The 19789-nt window shown below is 36.5% G+C and overlaps 2 protein-coding genes across 2 annotated transcripts in view; one reads left to right on the top strand and one right to left on the bottom strand.

Annotated features, from left to right (window-relative positions):
• Positions 1-3150: 3150 nt before the first annotated feature.
• LOC110789821 (protein LURP-one-related 12-like) lies at positions 3151-6762 on the bottom strand. The gene is made up of 2 exons (XM_021994522.2): positions 6264-6762; positions 3151-3884 (listed from the first exon to the last, which is right to left on the bottom strand). The coding sequence occupies exons 1-2, from the start codon at positions 6534-6536 to the stop codon at positions 3468-3470; spliced, it is 690 nt and encodes a 229-aa protein (XP_021850214.1). The 5' UTR covers positions 6537-6762; the 3' UTR covers positions 3151-3467.
• A 6538-nt stretch (positions 6763-13300) lies between these two features.
• LOC110789830 (uncharacterized) overlaps positions 13301-19789 on the top strand; it is a 15987-nt gene continuing 9498 nt past the window's right edge. The window contains exons 1-6 of the mRNA XM_021994530.2: positions 13301-14419; positions 15973-16441; positions 16863-16950; positions 17037-17218; positions 17369-17505; positions 18927-18993. Of these exons, the coding sequence (XP_021850222.1) occupies positions 13407-14419; positions 15973-16441; positions 16863-16950; positions 17037-17218; positions 17369-17505; positions 18927-18993 (1956 nt within the window). The 5' untranslated portion in view covers positions 13301-13406. The remainder of the gene's footprint in view (positions 14420-15972; positions 16442-16862; positions 16951-17036; positions 17219-17368; positions 17506-18926; positions 18994-19789) is intronic.

The raw sequence follows: 19789 nt of genomic DNA on the forward strand, positions 1-19789 counted from the left end.
TCTTTTTGAGTAATTTCTGAAAAAAACGAGATTTGTTTTTTGGGACATAGGCTTAACATACATAATTAGAAGTTTTACACTACCACTACAAATTAGAGACCATTACACCTATTACAATAACAAAAACAAAATAGATAAACTTTGAAAGGGCAACATGTTCTTCTCGATTCATCCCTTGACTATTGATGAAGCCTTGTTTATACAATTTACTTTGTGCTTCCTTGCCAAAACTTCTTACCGATGTGATTCCTTTATAGAAGATGACTTTGATGTTGGGCTGACAACCACTAGGAGGCCCCTTTAAAAACTTGTAAAACTTAGGGTAAAAGGGAAAGAGCGGAAGAGAAACAATGTGACGGTTTAGGAGGGCAAACCTTAGACACTCGTTTAGCATGCTATAAAACCCCCAAAAATAGGGAGCAACGCTCAGATAAATAATTTTGAAAGCGTTAGGATCAATTCTCAACGCTAACCTAAAATGAAAACTAACAAAGGTTAATCTCCACAAACCCAACCCAATAACATCCCAAACCCAAAGACACGAACCTTCCTATAAACCAAGATTCTGCCTAATCAAACATCTTAGACACCAACCCCCAAGCATACATCCAAAGAAGAATAATTTCCCCCAATACACAACCATCAAACTGTTAGGTTAAGAATAATACAATAATATAATTCATGCGGAAAAACCATAAAGCCAGAATCCAAATTAATTGCCACATAGTCAATTAGCATAATTTAGGTCACATACAATGTGATGCGTGCCTTCCCTAGCTGCTCCCGAAACGAACAAGAACAAGTCTTTAGAGCCCCAAACGTTGTCCCTCCGTAGAAAGTTCACAACACGTTCTGATCTGCCTTAGGTTTAACCAACTAGGATTTTACTTAAGGTTTTATTTATTCGGGTTAGGATATATTATGTTCTCCCTTGAACACAATGAGAATAAAGAATATGATTTCAATTTTTAATTGATGTATATAATTATGAGGCCTAGCCTCATATTTATAGGGTAGGAATAAGGAATTTGAGTCTTACTAGGAATAGAATTACCAACCCTACTAGGATTGAAATTCTTATTCAATTAGAATTGCAACATTAATTAAACTCTTAATTACATCAATTCCAGTAGGACTAAGAATATTTAATCCAAGGTTACTTGAGAATTAAGCAATCGGACTTTTCTTGGAGCCCAAGACGAAGCAATCCAACGCAGCCACAACGGGCCACGTTGGTGCGCGTGCCTGCCTAGGCCCAGCCACAGCCGCAGCTGGCCGAAGGCCCAGCGCGCTGCGGCCTTGCCTTGGCGGGCCAGCACTGCTGCTGCTTTACTCGTTGGCTTGGCGCGGCCCATGGAGCTGTTGCCTTGCTCGCAGGCTTGACGCGACCCATGGAGCTGATGCTGCCTTGCTTGCTTGGCGCGGCCCATGGCGCTGCTGCCTTGTTTGCTTGGCGCGGCCCATGGTGTTACTGCCTTGCTTGCTTAGCGCGGCCCAACGCGTGCTGCTGCCTTGCTTGCTTGTCGAGCGATGGGCCGGCTCGCTTGCCGGCTTGTCACTCGTCGAGCTTCCGATTCGTTTTCCGATTCTGGAATCCATTTCCGTTTCGAAAAAATATTTACGTTTCAATATTTCCGTTCCAGAAATAATTTCCTTTTCCGACAATATTTCCGATTCCGGTAATATTTCCGATTCCAGAAATAATTTTCGATTCCGGTAAAAATATATACTTATGTGGGGTCTTGTTTGATTCGTTTCAATGAGTACTTTAACAATATAAAATATTTATGATTTTTAATAACACGTAACTAGAGATATTAACAATGTATAATATGCATGAGCATGTGTGCCAAAGGAAAATGGGAAAAACATTTAGAAACAGAGGGAGTAATATGATGTTATGTTGTGTTATGTACGTAATATTTGATATTTTTTACATTTCTTTGTATAAACCTTATTCTTATCCTATCAGACTAAGTGCCGCTCCTCTCCTCTCCCATCTATCTCTCTCTCTCTCTCTCTCTCTCTCTCTCTCTCTCTTTTCTCTCTTCCTCCTTCAAAACCCTAATTTTATAGGGGTTACCACCAACCATTAGGTTGATGGTAAGCCCCTCATTTCTTGATTTTTCTAGGTTTTGATTTCATGTTTGTAATAAAAACTTCATTCTCTACCTATTGGAGAGTTTTTTACCAATTTATTGCGTTCTCTTTACTCATTATTGGGTTTTATCTCTCTCCTTGTGAGAGTTTGGGGCTATGTTTTTAATTTCGCAGGAAAAGTTGATTCATTGATGAAGATTTGTGCGGTGTTACCACGGATGTTAGTTCTATGTCTACAATCAATTAAATCGAATTTAATTCAATCCAAAAACTACAACGAAAGACCCCCTCGTTGAAGGCTGTATCAAACAACGATGTGAAAGAGGGTATTCACCATAGTCATATCTCATCCACAACGATCGTGATTTTGCCGAATTAGAATTTCGTTTGATCCTAATTAATTTTTTTGTATTTGTTAATTTTGAGTTCTATTGTAGATGTCGTATGACTTTTTTTTCATTAATAAACTAATTTTACCTTCAAAAAGAAAATAAAATAATATGATGTTATTTTGCTAACCATATACACGCAGTTCCTCATACAAGTATCTTTGCTTTGTACAAAAGGTATATATATTTGATTATAAAAAAAATGTACTCCCTCCACCCTTTTTATTCTTTACGTATCCCATTTTAGGTGTCATATTTTAATATTTACGTTTGGAATATTTATCTTTTATATTATCATATAAACGTCGTTAATATTCTGTCAAAATTGTGCCAAGTGATTATTTTAATCAACTAAATTCATTGGAGCATTTAATCTCTCACATTTTCCTATTGGGGCATTAAATCTTCCAACTTTCCCAATATCAGATTTTGGATAACAGTAAAAACATTATAAAACAAACGTAATTTGCATTGTTTAAATAATAAAACAGAAGGAATCTCAATTCAATTTAATTAGTCGTTAAATTGCATGTATGATACTAAACGCAAAGAACAAAAAGGGATGGAATGGAGTAATTAGCTAATTAATATATTAAATCTTAAAAGGTTATTTAACCATTAGCAAGGGTGGTACGGTAAAACGAAAAAAAAGAGGTAGTCATTCTACGATAAGAAATAATAATTTCTTAATGTTAATTAACATACCTGGATTCTATAAATCACACACGAATCGCATACATAAAAGACTAGTACACTTTATATACACACCTTTTAAGGAATTTTCCATTCCTAAAGTCCTAATCTCACATGATACAAATATATTAGCTGACATTTTTGTGTATGTGTGAATGAGTCGGAAATGCAATACAAATTGCAAATGGAGCTAGAAAGATGAATTCAGACTTGTGACCTATCATACAAAAACCTCCAAATGGACTTAACCCCTAGCCAAAACATCATCGGTAACTTGGTGACATTTCATAGGGGATCAATTGAAACATCATCGTCAACATCACCATCAATTCTATCAAGTGCTAAAACCAAGGCCATAGCAAAAGCAGCATCAAACCCAGCTTTGACATTCAAACTGAAAACATCTTTCCCTAACATTATATTTCTAGTGAGCTCCACCTTCCTTTTGATTTCTGCAACTAAGAATTTTTCAGATATGGTATGATCATCGGACAAATAATAATATACGTTGCAACTTCTCTCATTGAAACATCCCTCGATCTCGTACATTGCATGTGATCCATCGTGCACTTGTACTATCATGGTAGATCCTCGTCGTCCGACCATTTTTATTGACTTCCATATGCTGAAGATGGGTGGTTGTTGATCGTGCCTCGTTTTCTCTCCTATGAATCCTTCCCATCTATGGTGAAGTGTAGGCCTCTATATTTAACAAATGTCTAATAACTTAGGCTCTGTTTTGTTCGCCTTGTTTTCACTTTTTTTGGTAATTAACAAGCAAGAATAATATTATTAATCACCAAAACGATTACAACCAAACCAACCCAACAAGAGATGAACCAACTAGGTTGGATCTTCCCAAAGAAGAGAGGGCAACAAACTACTTACAATTTCATAAACCACAAGTGATCTTGCCTACTAACTGTCTTAGGCATTACAGCGAGAACTCGACTTCTTACTATGCTTTTTAAGCTAGAAATAACATACTGAATAGTGGGAACACAATGGTTCCAGATTTGTTTTCACTTATTACAACTAGAAAAATTTGTCAATTCCTACCTATGTCTTCAGTAATTTAGAAACTTTACCTAACTTGTTAAAAGTTGTCAATTACTACCTAATGTTTAGTTACTAAATATATCATATATAATCAAGAGTTAGTAATGTTTAAATTAATAATATTAAAAACATTCTGAAACTAATTAAATCAGAAAATCTGAAAATACTTAAGAAACCCCCAAAAATTCCCAAAAAATCTTTTTAAATCTTTTTTTTTGGGGGGGGTGGTGGTTTGGGTTAATATTTTTTTTTTCATTTTGGGTTTTTTTGGTATTTTTCGGATTTTCTGATTTAATTAGTTTTTGATTTTTTTAATTAATTAAAATATGATTAACGGTTGATTATAATATAATTAGTGACTAATTGGCCGGAATACGGGCTAAGGTAGCAATTGACAACGATAACTAAACCCCTAAGTAGTACGGAGTAATTGTCAACTTTTAACAAGATAGGTAGTAATTCGCAAAATCACTAAAGATGGAGCATGTAGAAATTGAAAAAAAAATAGTTACAATAAGATTAAGATAATAGAAGGGTTAAAATTTAATTAGTTCAGATAATATTCTATAAAGTTGATCATTTCGAGTCAGACTATACCCAATCCAAAAGCAGCGATTTCTAGGAAGAAATCTAGGCCCCGGTCCAATCGTACCCGATTTTCAAAAATTTAGCACTAGTTTGGGCTACTCAAAAGTGAAATTTTAGTTATAAAATTGGGCCGACTCGAAATGGCTTGAAATAGTGGGTTTGGACAGAAAAATCGGCTCGAAATTTGGCTCAGCTCGGTCGGGCCTGACCGACATATTAAACATTACAAAATAATCATTTTATAGAGACGAAGAACTTCGTCTCTAAGTAGTCCAAATTCGCCTCAAAATGATGCTTAGAGACAAAATTGAGACGGAAATAAGGTGTCTCAAAATTTTTGAGATCTTGCAAATCCATTACAAATTTGAGATTTTATTTTTGAAACTCCATATACTATTCCATCTCAATTTTAATTCAGAGACAAAATTTTAGTAATCCGTCTCAAGTTTGAGATGTTTATTGTATTCATCTCAAAACCCATCACTAATTGATGCATAATTTTGTAGTGAGACATTACTTTGTTTGTAGCCTGGCCCAAACCTAATCCGACCCACCTTTTAATAAGGTTTAAGATAAGATAATAGTACTATAAAATAATGGTTAATAATTAAGTTCAAATGTTACATTTCTATAACTTTCTTTAAGGGTCAATAAGAAAATTTAAGACAATACTTCGTATAAAATAAAGGATAATAAAATAAGGTAATATTATATTCTGTTTAAGTTTAAGATCGATAAGATAATAAGCGAAATTCAGATTAATCAAACGATACCTTTTCCGCCTCAATTAATCAAGGTTGATCACATTTAGGTTTGACTACATATAATACAATTATAAATTGGGGTGATAGTTTAATAAAGGTAATGTCACTAATACGACATACTACGTACATCAAAGTATACTGTTTTCAATTTATAGAGTTTATTCAAGTCAAATTCCCTTGGCCTTTAGTCGAAACTCAAAAGACGTCTGTAATTGTAACACTTTTTAAGTCGCGACTCATTCCATAAAATTTTGTTCTTTTCTCTTTAAAAATATAAGTACAAATGTAAACAAGTTTAATAAGGAAACTTAAGTTAAAATAGGAGGAAGTATTTATTTTGTTAGAGTTTTCGATAAAAATTAAAAGGAGATGGGTTAAAATCACTTTTATTAGGCACCTAAGACGGAATATTTGAAAACATTATTATTTGTCATTTTTATGTGCTGACACTATCTAATCTCGATCCGATAATGAGATTACATTTAAAGTATGTATGTTACAACAAACATCGAATATAAACAAGATTAACGTACTTTTGAAGTCTCTATATGAGGTATTCTTAATAAACCATCATTGAAACATAGATATAGGCCCTACCCTACCCCTTGGAAGTTCTAACCCCAAAGATGCACAAGACCATGGAAAAAGGGTTAAGTTAAAGTATGTTTACCTTAGGGAGAAGGGTGATGAGTGGCTTGCCAAAACGATCCATGAGAATGACAGGTTGCTTAATAGGGCCATATGAGTGAACACGGAAGATAATATCACCCTTTGAATCATATATCATAAACCCATCTCCTTGACTAAACATTGATGTTTTGTGAATTGTAAACTCTCTTTCTTCTTCATAGTAATACCTTTCTTGTTTCACCACCTCTTCCTTAACGTTATAATCACTCGTTTTTTCTACTACCGCCTCTTCCTTAATGTTATAATCACTCATTTTTCTCTCTTCGGGGATTTTGAACAATATAATTGATTGACAGATTATATAGCTGTGTACTAGAAATTTAGAAATTTAACTTGAATAAGGGATGGACATTGGACACCTAAGGACTTGCAACCATAAGTGGGCTGCCTCAAATTGAATTAGTGCTATTTAATCAAGTTGAATTCAAGGATTTGAACTTTTTATATTTATAATTTGTTGAGATGAATGAACTTTTATGTTCCTAGTTACAAATGAATACTTAATCTTATCACTTATGCCGGCAATTTATTATATTTGTATCATATGTGACCACCTCTACCTCTGTTTTTTTTTTTTTAATTGTTTATTATTTTGACATTTGGTGGTTTGGAATTAAAAAAAAAAAAAGAACTTGTTATTCAAATAACTTACCTACTAAGTATGCGCTTAAGAGTAATAATTAGACCTGATTAAATAGTTGGTTGATCCATTTTCAAAAATTCTATCTCACTATATAGAGTCAGGTCAAATAGCTGACCAATTTTACGCCCTAAACTTTCTATTTCGAACCAAAAATAAACGACTATTAAAATTTATATTGATCTTGTAAATCAACGTATAATTACTAATAGTTTACAAAAGGAAAAAAAAGCTTACCACAACATATTATTTGTAATAGAAGTAAAAAAAAATTAAAAAAAAAAAAAAAAAAAAAATTGTAGAACAAATCAAGAAAATTACTCGTAAATTTAATTAACTAATTTTTGGTTAATATCTATTCTGAATGATATATTATAAAATTTACAATTAACTAGGTTTACAAATGTGAAGCTATCGGGGTGTCGCTTGGGCCAATAACCTAGTTACTATCTGTATGTCATAGTGTTAAATATATGTAACGCCCCGACCTCTAATTCAATTATTAAAGCATAATTAGCAGCGGAATTAACCTAACTCGGTCGGGACATTACCCGCCGTAACTCCCTCTTGGGAATTACAAGGCAACCATCATTCATAATCTATTAGAACCCCCAAAGTAATATAATAGTCCTCAAAATAAAAGTACATAACTTACTAAAAGTCTTTAATTAAACTATTACAACATTAAGCATAAACTAAGTGAACATTATTATAGTAAAGCTCCTCGCCACTAATCGTTTCCATCGTTCCCCGCGGTACCTAAAGCAGAAAACAAAACGGTGAGCCGAAGACTCAGTAACTGTTAGGTTATGATACATATGACAATTCATAAATCATGCGGAAAAACCATTAAGCCAGGAAAACATATTATTTACACATAATCATTTAGCATAGTTTAGATGCATACTCTTTGTTGCGTGCCTTCCCTAGCTGCGCCCGAACCGAACAAGAACAAGTCTTTAGGACTCCAAGTGTCGTCCCTCCGTAGATAGTCCACAGCACGTCCGGATCCGCCTTAAGATTGACCAACTAGAATCGCCCTTAAGGTACTCTGAATTTTCGGCACTTTATAGGCAATTGTATGACTGAATTTTGCTCTCAAAAACTCACTTTGAATACTTGAATTCTCGATGTAAATATGTGACCCTAGGCACCTATTTATAGAGTTATGGAAAAGGATTTGGAATCCTATTAGGATACTAATTTATTTAATTATAATCCTACTAGGACTCTAATTAAATAAACTAAATCTTTTAGGATTAGATTTAATCATATGACAAATCCCGGTAGCTTTAGGATTCGAGTAGCACACAAACACACACGCACGCACAGCAGCCCACGAGAGGCGCCATGCGCGCGCCCGCAGCCCGCGAGCTCGCAGCCCACTGCCGCAAGCCCACACGCTGCCGTAGCCTTGGCGCGTGCTGGGCCTGCCTTGCGGTGGGCCTGGCGCAGCCTTGGCTGGTGCGTTTGTGGCGCGCTGGCTTGCTGGGCGATGGCCCGGCTTCGTGCTCGGCCTTCGTCTGGCAGGCCTCGTCCGATGCTAATTCGTACGATACGCTTCCGATTAATTTCCCGATTCCGGAATTCATTTCCGATACGAACAATATTCAATATTTCCGATTCCGGAATCAATTTCCGTTTCGAACAAATATTTAATATTTCCGTTTCCGGAATTATTTTCCGATTCCGATAATATTTCCGATTCTGACAATATTTCCGTTTCCGGCAATATTTCCGATTCCGGCAATATTTCCATTTCCGATAATATTTTCCGATACGTACCATGTTTCCGTTTCCGGCAACATCTACGACTTGGATAATATTTATATTTCCGATACGATCCATATTTCCGTTTCCGGCAATATCATCGTTTCCGGAGTATTCATTTCTTGCCTGTGACGATTTCAGCTCCCACTGAAACCAAGATCCGTCGATTCCGAATATCCATAGATGGAGTATTTAATGCCATTAAATACTTGATCCGTTTACGTACTATTTGTGTGACCCTACGGGTTCAGTCAAGAGTAAGCTGTGGATTAATATCATTAATTCCACTTGAACTGAAGCGGCCTCTAGCTAGGCATTCAGCTCACTTGATCTCACTGAATTATTAACTTGTTAATTAATACTGAACCGCATTTATTAGACTTAACATTGAATGCATACTTGGACCAAGGGCATTATTTCCTTCAGTAACGACTATCCTAGCAGCGTAAATTCATTTCAATTCATTTTATTTAATAACACAGGGAGAATAGAATACAGTAAAACATTTTATAAAGTCCTTTATTTAATTCATTCATAACTTTAGGGTGCACATGCTAGTCGTGGCAAGTATGACATGGTGGAACGTCTTCCACGATGGACCGCTGTCCATAAAACATGGGGCCTTGGCCCGAAAAACATGAGAGCCTTGGCTCAATGGGCGGATGCCCCATGGGTACATGCATGACCGAGAATCGTAACCTGTGAACATATACTGCCAAACGGGCTAGGTATTTCACTTTCATTTATCATGTTTCGTTTAATTTTACATTTTAGCCTTTTTACTTTATTTGAAATAACATAATTCCCTTAGATCATGTGATCAACATAAAGCATCATTTCTTTCATGGTTTCTTATAAATACTATTTTATAAGAAATTCACTCAATCATATTATAAGAAATAATCTCATCAAATCATATTATAATAAATAATTCAATCAAAACATAATTCATTTCCCGCAATTCAATAAAACATGACAAAGCATTCAGTTCATAAATTCAAACATATTGTCATGATTTCATAAATACATTTAGAAGGGAATTGCGGGTACTAGCAATAGCCGTTACCTCGATTCCGCGACTTTGCTAAGGGATTTTCGTTGGTTCGTTCGTCATGAGCTCCGAGTACAATTTCTTTCAAAATATTAAATAATTGAATTAGTACTAGATCGATAAATAATTTAAAATCAATAGTTTATAAAATCATAGGTTTATAATTAATAAATTTTATAAATAAAGAGTTTTAATAAAATATACTTTCGGAATTTAATGAAAACAATATTAATCAAATTTTCAATCAAAATATATATGTATATATATATTTATTTCATAAATCGTTTGTCATGAATATTATTTAAATTCCATTTTTGTTAAATAAATTTAGTAATTTCCTTTATTAAAATCGATAATTAAACCTGAAAAATAATAAATAATTTTATTAGTAAATATTTATATCATAGAAATAAATTAAAACATGAAACTTAAATTAGGAAAATCTGAAATCATAAGTGGGTTTCTTACCCAAAAGCCCAAATCAATTTGGCCCAATTTCAATTGTGGGTTTTAAAGGAGAATAAAACCAACCAAAAACCAAAAATTGGTTTTGGTTTTCTGGGAGCAGGACGCGGAACAGGGGAGGGGAGAACACGAAGAGGAGGAGAGGAGAGGAGGGAGGTGGATGGGTGGCTGGGTGGTTTGGCGTGGCGCCGGAGGTGAGGCGGCGATGGTGGTGGTTTATTGGTGGTGGCAGAACGGCGAGGGAGACAGAGAAAGGGCACGAGAGGGGCGAACAAGCAAGGGAGTTTTGGTGGGTTTTTCGATCGGTTTTTGGGAAGGGAGAGGGCGGTTCGCCGGAGCTTTAGAGGCGGAGTGTGGTCGGCGAGAGGATGAAGGTGGTTGGGGGTGGTGGTGCGTGGTGTGCTGTTGGTGCGGCGAGGCGGGGGAAGAGGGAGAAACAGGGGAGTGTGTCGATAGGAGGAGAGGGAAGGAGGTGGTGCTTGCGGTGGTATTGTGGGGCGACGGTGGTTGGGGTGGTTGTGTGGTGTTGGACGGAGGTGAAAGTGGTGGAAGCCGGTGGTTGCAGTGGCGTTCGTTGTGGTGGTTCGGTTCACAGGAACAAGGGGAATTGAAATTTGGTTTGATTTTTTTATTGATTTTGATTTTGGTTGGTGGAAAATTGGTGTTCTGGTTGTTGGTTTTGTAAAGGAAGAAGAGAAAGAGTTCCATTTGAACTTTGCCAATGAATGTAGATGAGATTGAGGGAGAAGAAGAAGGAAGGAAGAACTCAGCTTCTTCCTCTGGTTCACGTGGAGAGCAGGAGAAAAGAAGTGAAAATGAAACTTTATTGTTGAGGGCATTTTGGTCATTTCACAAGATTAGGCCAAATTCTGGAATTTGTTGTTATTTTTGGAAGCTACTAAAAATAGAAACGTTTAGTTAAAATAATTCTTAATAAAAATATCGTTAACGAAAAATAAATAAATTTTCGTTTATAAATTTATCGTTTAAAATAAATCGTAAAAACGATTAAAATAACGAAATTCGATTATTCATAATTATTTAAAACGAAATCAAGTTAATAAATATTTTTGATTTTAATAAATCGAGTTTAAAATTTCGGGGTATTACAGTATATAACATCGGTTTTTGAAATAATCTAAAGATTCCAAGTAATAGTGTTTCTCACCAACTCAACCTGACATTATGTTGTCTCATAAACTTGCAAGAAGCAATTATTTTGGTATTTGATTGTTAATCGTAACGTCGAAGATGTTAAGTACTTCGTATAAGTTAAGAATTGTTCCATTATTGGTATATAAGCATGCAAGATTTATGGAACTAGTGAATTACTTTTCAATTGGTTTGTTATTACAAACTATCTTTAGTTAGTTGTGCGTTCGCTTCACTGGATTAAACTAGAATTTATCTAAATTGAACTTATGTGAACTTATTAAAACTGATTTATTAAACCTGGTTGACTTGATAGAACCCGATTAAAATTAAACTTATTGAACATGATTATACTTAATTGCAAAAGAGAAAACTTAACAGAATAACAAAGACCTGATTTTAATTTAGGGAAATTCTTTATGGTAGCATTGTACTTTTGCATATTCTCGTTGGTAACAAAATCCGTGCCACTTTCTCTAAAATAGCATTAGAAATGTAAATTCTATCTAATATAACACTATTCATTAATTTCAACCTAATGAGAGTTAATCGTGGTTAACTCATTCCCTCCAAAAGTTCTAGGTTATAAACAAACAGACCCTTTTTTATTCTTTGACGGCAAACCAACATACCCTCGTTTCCCCCACAAATGTTGTTCGTGTTTTTCCTATCGTCCTCTTCCATCTCCTTCCTTGGATTTTTTTCTCGAGTTTTCCTAATTTCTTTTTATATTCAAGTTCCTTCAATTCTAATTCTCTTTCAGCGATTTTTTTCAACTTCAATTTCTGTGTTTAGTTCTATTTCCGGATCAAATTTATGGTAAAAATCTGAAGATCATAATTGAGAAAAGAAGGAAGACCTAAGTCGTGCTATTTTCAATTAATCAATTCTTTGTTTGTTTGTTCATTAAATCGATTCAATTGGGTGAAAAAGGCGATGCCGTTTCCACATTCTTCCCCCAAAATCAAACTAACTTGGGACCAATTGGACGAAGTCGCACATTCACAATGTAGTTACTCAGGTCTCAACAAGACAGGAGGTCATTTCTTGATGTAGGTCAATGATGGATTCGGAGTGGTGAGAGAATTGAACAATTACTACCCGTCGCTCATGAAAGAGGGGAAGCACATTGTACATAATAAATAACAGACTATTTTCTTACAATTTAACTGAACAATTGAGAAAAGCAGGAAGAAGATCATTTATACTACAAAGAATATTACAGACTTAAGATTAGGCATTGATCAGGGAAGCCTTCTGATTGAAGGATCATATATATCCATGCTATATGACCTCTGGCTAATAGGCTGCAAGGACGTGGAAAAGGCTTAGCTTTTAGCTACTTTAGTGTGGGTGCAAGTGCACCTTTGTAGTTTGATGTTGCTGATGTAAAATTGAAGGGTTTAATGTAGTACTCCGTATGTTTGTGGAACAATAACCTACAAATTAAATAAACAAATTGATATGAATATACGGAATATTTGTTTCTTTAACATGCCCAGAATCCAGATTGAGAATTTGCATCTCTGACAACTGATCAAGAGATTCAAGTACTCAGTTTTGAGTCTTATGATAGCAGAAATCTGATTCCATCTATGACATTATCAGAGAAGTTGTTTGGGAGAATGGACTGTAGTACTAGTACACATACGTTCCATCATTTAGTAAATTTTAATGATACTTAACCACAGTTAGTATTGGATTGGTTAATTAGGTTGAAATAATGTTATATTAGACAGAATTTAGATTTCTAATGCTATTTTAGAGAAAGTGGTAGAAATTTTGTTACCAATGAGAATTTGCAAAAAGATAATGCTACCATAGAGAATTTCCCTTTAATTTATCTAAACTTATCAAGCACACAATTTAGGAACCCACTAAACCCCCGATCCACATTCTACGTTATTACACGATCAAAGCAACTCCCGCGCTTCAGGGTCCGAACATGACTAACCAGTAACCACATTACCAGTTACAAACTTACCACAGATCATAGTATCATACCACACCATTTCGATCATTTCCATTTTCTCCCTCGTTCAACAATGGCGTCGTCGATCTCACCACCCTCCGACCCAAAACCATGGCAATCAATGCTTCCGGGTCCGCCCGGCCGCAACAATGGTGGCGCCTCTGATGTAACCTCCTCAGGCCTCCTCGCATTCGCCTCCGGCAGTTCAGTCTCTCTCATCGACACCCGATCCATGCAACTTCTGTCCGTCCTCCCTCTCCCTCCTCCTCCACCACCTTCTTCCTCCTCTTCTTCTTCACCGTCTCTCTCCCCTTTTGTCACCTCCGTTAGGTGGGCCCCGCATTCCCTCCGCCATGTCGACATTCTCTCCTCCGATTCTCTCGCCTCTTCCCACCTTCTCCTTGCCGTCGGTGATCGTCAGGGGAGGTTATCGCTCCTCGATTTCAAATCTCGGTCTCCTCTCCTCTGGTTTGACTCAGATCACAATTCGTTCAAACTCGGTATTCAGGACATTTGCTGGGTTAAGTCCACCCTTGACTCGTGGGCCCTTGCCGCCATTACTGGGCCTCATATTCTCTCTCTTTTCTCCACCTCCACCGGAAAATGCTTCTTCAAATACGACGCCGTATCGGAATTCCTCTCCTGTATTCGCCGTGATCCCTTTGATGCTCGGCACTTCGTCATTCTAGGGTTAAAGGGTTTCTTACTCTCCGTCAAAGTTACCGGAGAATCGGAGGACGGCGTCGTTTTGCAGGAGCTTCAGATTCATACGGATTCGTCTGAATTGGCGAAATTGGAGAAGGATTTGGTAGGTGGTGGGGCTCATAACAGCACTTCAACTTCTCCGACATCGGCGATTTTTCCGAATTACCCTGCAAAATGCGCCTTTTCGCCTGAGTGGCGGCATATTATATTTGTGTCTTTCCCTAGGGAGTTGGTGGTGTATGACTTGCATTATGAGACGGCTTTGTTTGCTGCGAATTTGCCACGCGGTGGGAAGTTTCTTGACGTCTTGCCGGACCCGAATAGTGAGCTGTTGTATAGTGTGCATCTTGATGGGAAGCTTAGTACTTGGAGACGTCGAGAGTGAGTAAGCTTTCCTTTGATTCATGAGCTCCTGCATTGTTGTGAATATGATCCTGATTATGATTGCTAGTTTGTTCATTGAGTATGATTGTTTGTTGCAATGTGGATTGTTTGAGCCAATAATTTTGGTTGAAATTGCAGTGGTACATTAATGTGAGATATTTTGATGTTAGTTGTAGATTGGTGAAAACATCACCCTAACCTGAAAAAAGAAAAGAAGGCATAATTAGCATATTTGACAATGTTATGGCGAATAGATTGGTCTTGGCCGGAACGGTTTGTGTGAAAAGGTAAATATAATATTAGCTTTGCAGCTTGCCAATGTTGGTTAAGTATGAAATTGCACTTGGGGTCTCACATTTGAAAGTGTGCAGTGTGCAAAGTCAATATTTACTGCGTAATTTGTGTTAAGGGAAAGATGAACCTATCCCTTTACTTTGGGAGAATGTATGTAAGATTGTAAGAATATGAGGGGAATAAATTGGTCTTGTGGAAACATTTTTGTTTTTCTTATGGCAGTTGATTCTTATTAGTTAGGTTGAATTTCTGCATTTTGTCTATACACTGATGTAATCATGTTCAGTGGAGTCGAGGTCATAGAGAATTAGAGATTGCCAAATTAAGAGTTAGTCCGTTAGTCACGTTGGTGTATTATAGAATTTATAGTTCTGTCAGTTAGAAACATAAGATCTTCCTAGCTAATAAATTCAGAAGTTCACGAATGGAGGAGAGTGCTCTCAATGTTGCTTTTTGAATATGTGGAATTTCAACAACAGCAGTGGCCAGTGGGCCAGTGGATTCCATGGACCATTTAAGTTTTATGGTTTGTTCAATAGACGGTGAAATCATATCATATTCCACATTATGAATTATGAGGGAGTATGACTATGTGACAATTTCTAGTTGGAAGGAGTGTAAGATAACTTATATGCTAATAGATTTTATTTATCTTTAAGCAAAGCTGAACGCAAGGATAAATTCCGTTCAAGATCTTCTGGACAAAGTTTTTACAGAAGTTAACAACTGATTACTTATTGGCTTGGAGATGGCTTGACACAACTCAAAAGGGAGGGTATGTAAGGCATAGGATTCAGGAGTGGAGAAGGCATAGGATTCAAAAGGGGAATTGGGGGGGGGGGGGACTCAGGGGAGAGTAGATGTGTGCCACGTGGCATCAAAGCTGAGGGAACTATGTGGGATCGTATTCATTCACAAGAATCAATACAGGAGTGGTGGGTATAATGAAAAAGGATTATAAAAGAGAGTAAATTGATTAACTGACCAAAAGCAAGTTCTATTACGAGCTCTGGCAAGGGTTATGGCCTAAGAGACTTTTGTGACTATTATAGGCTGGCTAAGTCATGCATAGAGACTACAATATGGTCAATTATAAATACACATTCTTGTGTTTCGCCTTTATTTCTGAATAGTCAAAGAAGCATAATTTGATCATAACATATTGGAATCATACATGTCATCTCTGCTGTATTCATGCCCTTATTTTGTTTCTTAGGTAATTTGTGAAGAAAATGCTAATATATATATAATAACAGAGGTGAACAGGCATATACAATTTGTTCAACGCAAGAATTGATGCCCTCTGTTGGCTCATCTGTTCCTTCTCCCTCCATTCTGGCTGCTGTAGTCTGTGAATCTGATTATGCTCTCCAAAATGTTGGCAAGATTTACTCTGATGTTCCTCATACTCCTTTTGGTGATGAGGACTTTGATAATCCTTTTGATTTTTGTGACGAGTCGCTTCCTGCCTCAAAAACTCATTTGATCTCTATCTCTGATGATGGCAAAGTATGGAACTGGCTCTTAACTGCTGAAGGACCTGAAGTGGCTCCCAAAGACGTGACAAAAATGAAAGCAGCTGTGAATGAAAATGAATCACGAATTTTAGATATGAATGCCGGTAGTGGCACCTCTGAGGGATCAACAAGCAAAAGATCTGAACGTCTGAAGGGTAGAGAACGCTCATCTAATTTGACTGTCTTTCCTGAAGACACGTCGTTCCAGGTTGGTCAAAATTCTTTCTTACTAATGTGGTGTGTTGTCAATTTATTGTCCAATGCTTTTTCCTTTTTCAGTTTTTGATTCTGTACAAGAATTGGACCTTTCTGTAACTGGCCAGATATAGCTATACATTGTGATGGGATGATTGTTGAAAGTAAACATTGATCTATGTGAATGGATTTCTCAACGAACATAGCAGAAGGATGTGTTCCTTTTGTGTTGTGTAGAATCTCTAGACTCTAGATTTATTTCCAGGTTGTTCTATAATTTACTAGTTATTTGGATGGGCCCTTTTCCACGAGTTTCTTTATTTGTAATGTAGTTTGGTGATGCTATGGTGTAAATCTTTGGTCTCATTGTCGTTCTCAATTGATGCAATAATTTGAGTTTTAGATACGCACTCACCTAGCGATGCACTCTGCAGATAATCTTAGTAGGACAGCTCCATCTTATTTCTTCAACAGTGACTACGCTTGCTGTACCATCCCCTTCTTTGACAGCTACTTTGGCCCGTTAGTTACTTTTCTTCTCTACTTTTAAATGGATTGTACTATTACTTTTCTGGCGTAACTGAATCCTGCATTCGTTTTCTCTGAAGGTGGTGGTAATAATCCTGCTGTGGTTGTTCCACTAGTTGCTCTGGGTACCCAAAGCGGTGCAATTGAGATTATTGATGTTTCTGCCAATGCAGTTACAACTTCTTTCTCTGTTCATCACGGGGTTGTCAGGGGATTAAGATGGCTTGGAAATTCTCGTTTGGTATCATTTTCTTACACTCAGGTAATACTGCATTATGATGCTCATATATTAAGTTGACAAAACTTCCTTGCTTCATATTTAACTATTTAGAGTAGTCAGATGAGGTTGCAGTCTCCTCGAGGCCTCTAATTATTATTTTAAAATTTTCATGGCTCATTGATTTTGTTGCAGGCCAATGAAAAATCTGGAGGCTACATTAACAGGCTCGTTGTCACCTGTGTTAGAAGTGGTTTTAATCGGGCATTTCGGGTTCTTCAAAAGCCAGAAAGGGCTCCTATACGAGCACTCAGAGCTTCCTCATCCGGAAGGTTAGTGTTGAATCTCAAAGCTGACTTGGCTATGCAGATTCTAGACATTCTACTCCTTTTCTGTGTTATCTTTTCCTTTGTGGTTTAAATGTCCTTTCAACAAGCAGGGACAACAAACCATAGTTTTGCTGGCTTTCCTTTTAATTTTTTAACATAATATCATGTTCTTTTACACAAACACTTGTGTTATTCTGGTGCACCATGCTCACTGTGCACCTTTGCCAACCATCTAAATTGCAGTTACCAATGATCTATTCTGCCCCTCCAGTACCTTACAGTGTGTCTGTGTCTAATATGTTTCCGACACCTCAGACGAGTAGGTTCACTTGGGTTCGATCCTTTTAATGTAATAGGGAAACAGAAAAAGATTTCCATTTTTGTGTCAAATACATTAAATGATTCCAAGTCCCCAAGACTTCAGAAGAGTTTGATTATAATCATTTATTAAATCATAGAACTAGGCCCATTTGCTTCCCCCGCCTGAAATGGTTGATATAGATAAAAGCCTCTGCAAGGTCTACCATGCTCTTCTCCTTCATTCTTTCTTTAACGAATTCTGGTGCTGTTTGGCGTTTTTGTGTTCCGAAATAATGTATCAAAATACAAACCCTTTGTAGTTTGAATGCTGCAGTGTGCGCTTGTGTTAAAGGTTGGCGTCTGAAATTCAGCTCAGGATTGCTTGGTTGGTGATGTTAGTTAGAAGTAGGTATTCATAAATCATAATCAGTAAAACCTAGGTTGAACTCAGATATGAAATCCCACGGGGTTCTTGAAAAAGAATATCAGCACTTTGTGTTCACAGGAATTGGCGGCATAGATTAGGAATTGGAAGACTTTTCATAGAGCTGGCTGGGATGGCTAGCAAAGCTGGTATGGCTAGATAAGAAGGAGCTGTATTGATAATGTATAACTAGGCTGTAGGGTTTTATAAGTAGTTTGGCTGCTGTTGAGAGTCGAGGCTGAAGAGCTGTTACCTTTGTTATTGACCCTTTGACATAGTTGATAAAAGGATGGAAAAGAAACAAGTGACTGACATTTTTAAGATGCCGCAAGTGTCTGATAAGAAGCTATACTACTTGGATATAAGGATAACCTGAGAAGGATGGACATCGGGTGGCTATGAGGTCTAGAGTTGTTCCCATCGGTTGGAATGAAGAGCCTGATATGAACTAAACTAGTCCTTTCTCTTTGCTTTATGAGTGCATTCCCTCAAAAAAGTCTCTATGTCAATTTGTTTTCCTTTTGCCTCTTTTTTTGAAGAATATACTTCAGTGTGATATCTGTGTAGCTTAATTGTTCTTTTATTTTATCTGAATTCCATATATTTGATCCTGTTATTCCTTTTTAATATTTTTTCATGGTTGAGAATTGGCTAGTTAACCTAAATTTTTTATCTTTGACTAGTTTTATAAATTCTGCAGATATCTGCTACTTCTATTTCGTGATGCTCCTGTGGAGGTGTGGGCGATGACAAAGAACCCAATTATGGTCAGCTGTTAAAACCCTATATATGCGGTTCTTGTTTGATTGTTATTTTCCCTTCATATTGGATTACCTTATTTAAAAGGTCTCACCTATTCATAGTTTCCAGAAAACACGAAAATGAATAATTTCCTTTTGTTTTTCTTTAAGGAAAAACTCTAAAGATATTTATGAAATTAACCAAAATTATAAAGAAGGCTTAAAGTTTGCTTCTGTTGGAGTGAAATCAATACTTGAAACAAGAACAGTGGGAAAGAGGATTAATTATACGGAACTCTTAACCGCAGAGCACTAAAGTGAAAAAAAGTATAAATGCTGGGGTACCAAAATAGAATTAGTGAATACACAGGGCATCAAAGTGGATATTTTCTTTCATACTCAAAGTAAGGTCTGTGACAAACAAATGTAATGCTGTCAGTACGCTGCTGTTTTTTGGGTCATATTTGAACACAACAATTAAACTGTAATTCACATGCTTATGGGTGAGAAGTTAGGGGTATTGGTTTCTTTGTTTCTTGTTTCACCTTTGCATCAGATGTGATATAATCTATCTACTCCCATTGCTTAGAAAGCCTAAATAGAGTGAGTTTGTTTTTTCAGGGTTCTTTTGAAATATAAAATCCCACACAAATTGGTAACTCTATAAATTGACTGAAGAGAGTGATTTGAACTTTTCTGTTAGTTGTTTGAGAAGTACCAAGTATGGGGAAACAGGGAGAATAGGTTTTTTGGAGTGCAAGCTGGCTAATTATCTTTGGTTAAAATTTGAAATGGGAGGGGAAGCATCCATAATGTTATCTTT

Source organism: Spinacia oleracea, chromosome 2, assembly GCF_020520425.1.
Source record: "Spinacia oleracea cultivar Varoflay chromosome 2, BTI_SOV_V1, whole genome shotgun sequence".
Taxonomy (NCBI): domain Eukaryota; kingdom Viridiplantae; phylum Streptophyta; class Magnoliopsida; order Caryophyllales; family Amaranthaceae; genus Spinacia; species Spinacia oleracea.

Coding starts and splice junctions, on each gene's coding strand:
- LOC110789821 (XM_021994522.2), bottom strand. CDS start 6,536: ATGAGTGATTATAACATTAAGGAAGAGGCGGTAGTAGAAAAAACGAGT. Junction 3,885..6,263: donor TCATCACCCTTCTCCCTAAG/GTAAACATACTT, acceptor TGTTAAATATAG/AGGCCTACACTTCACCATAG.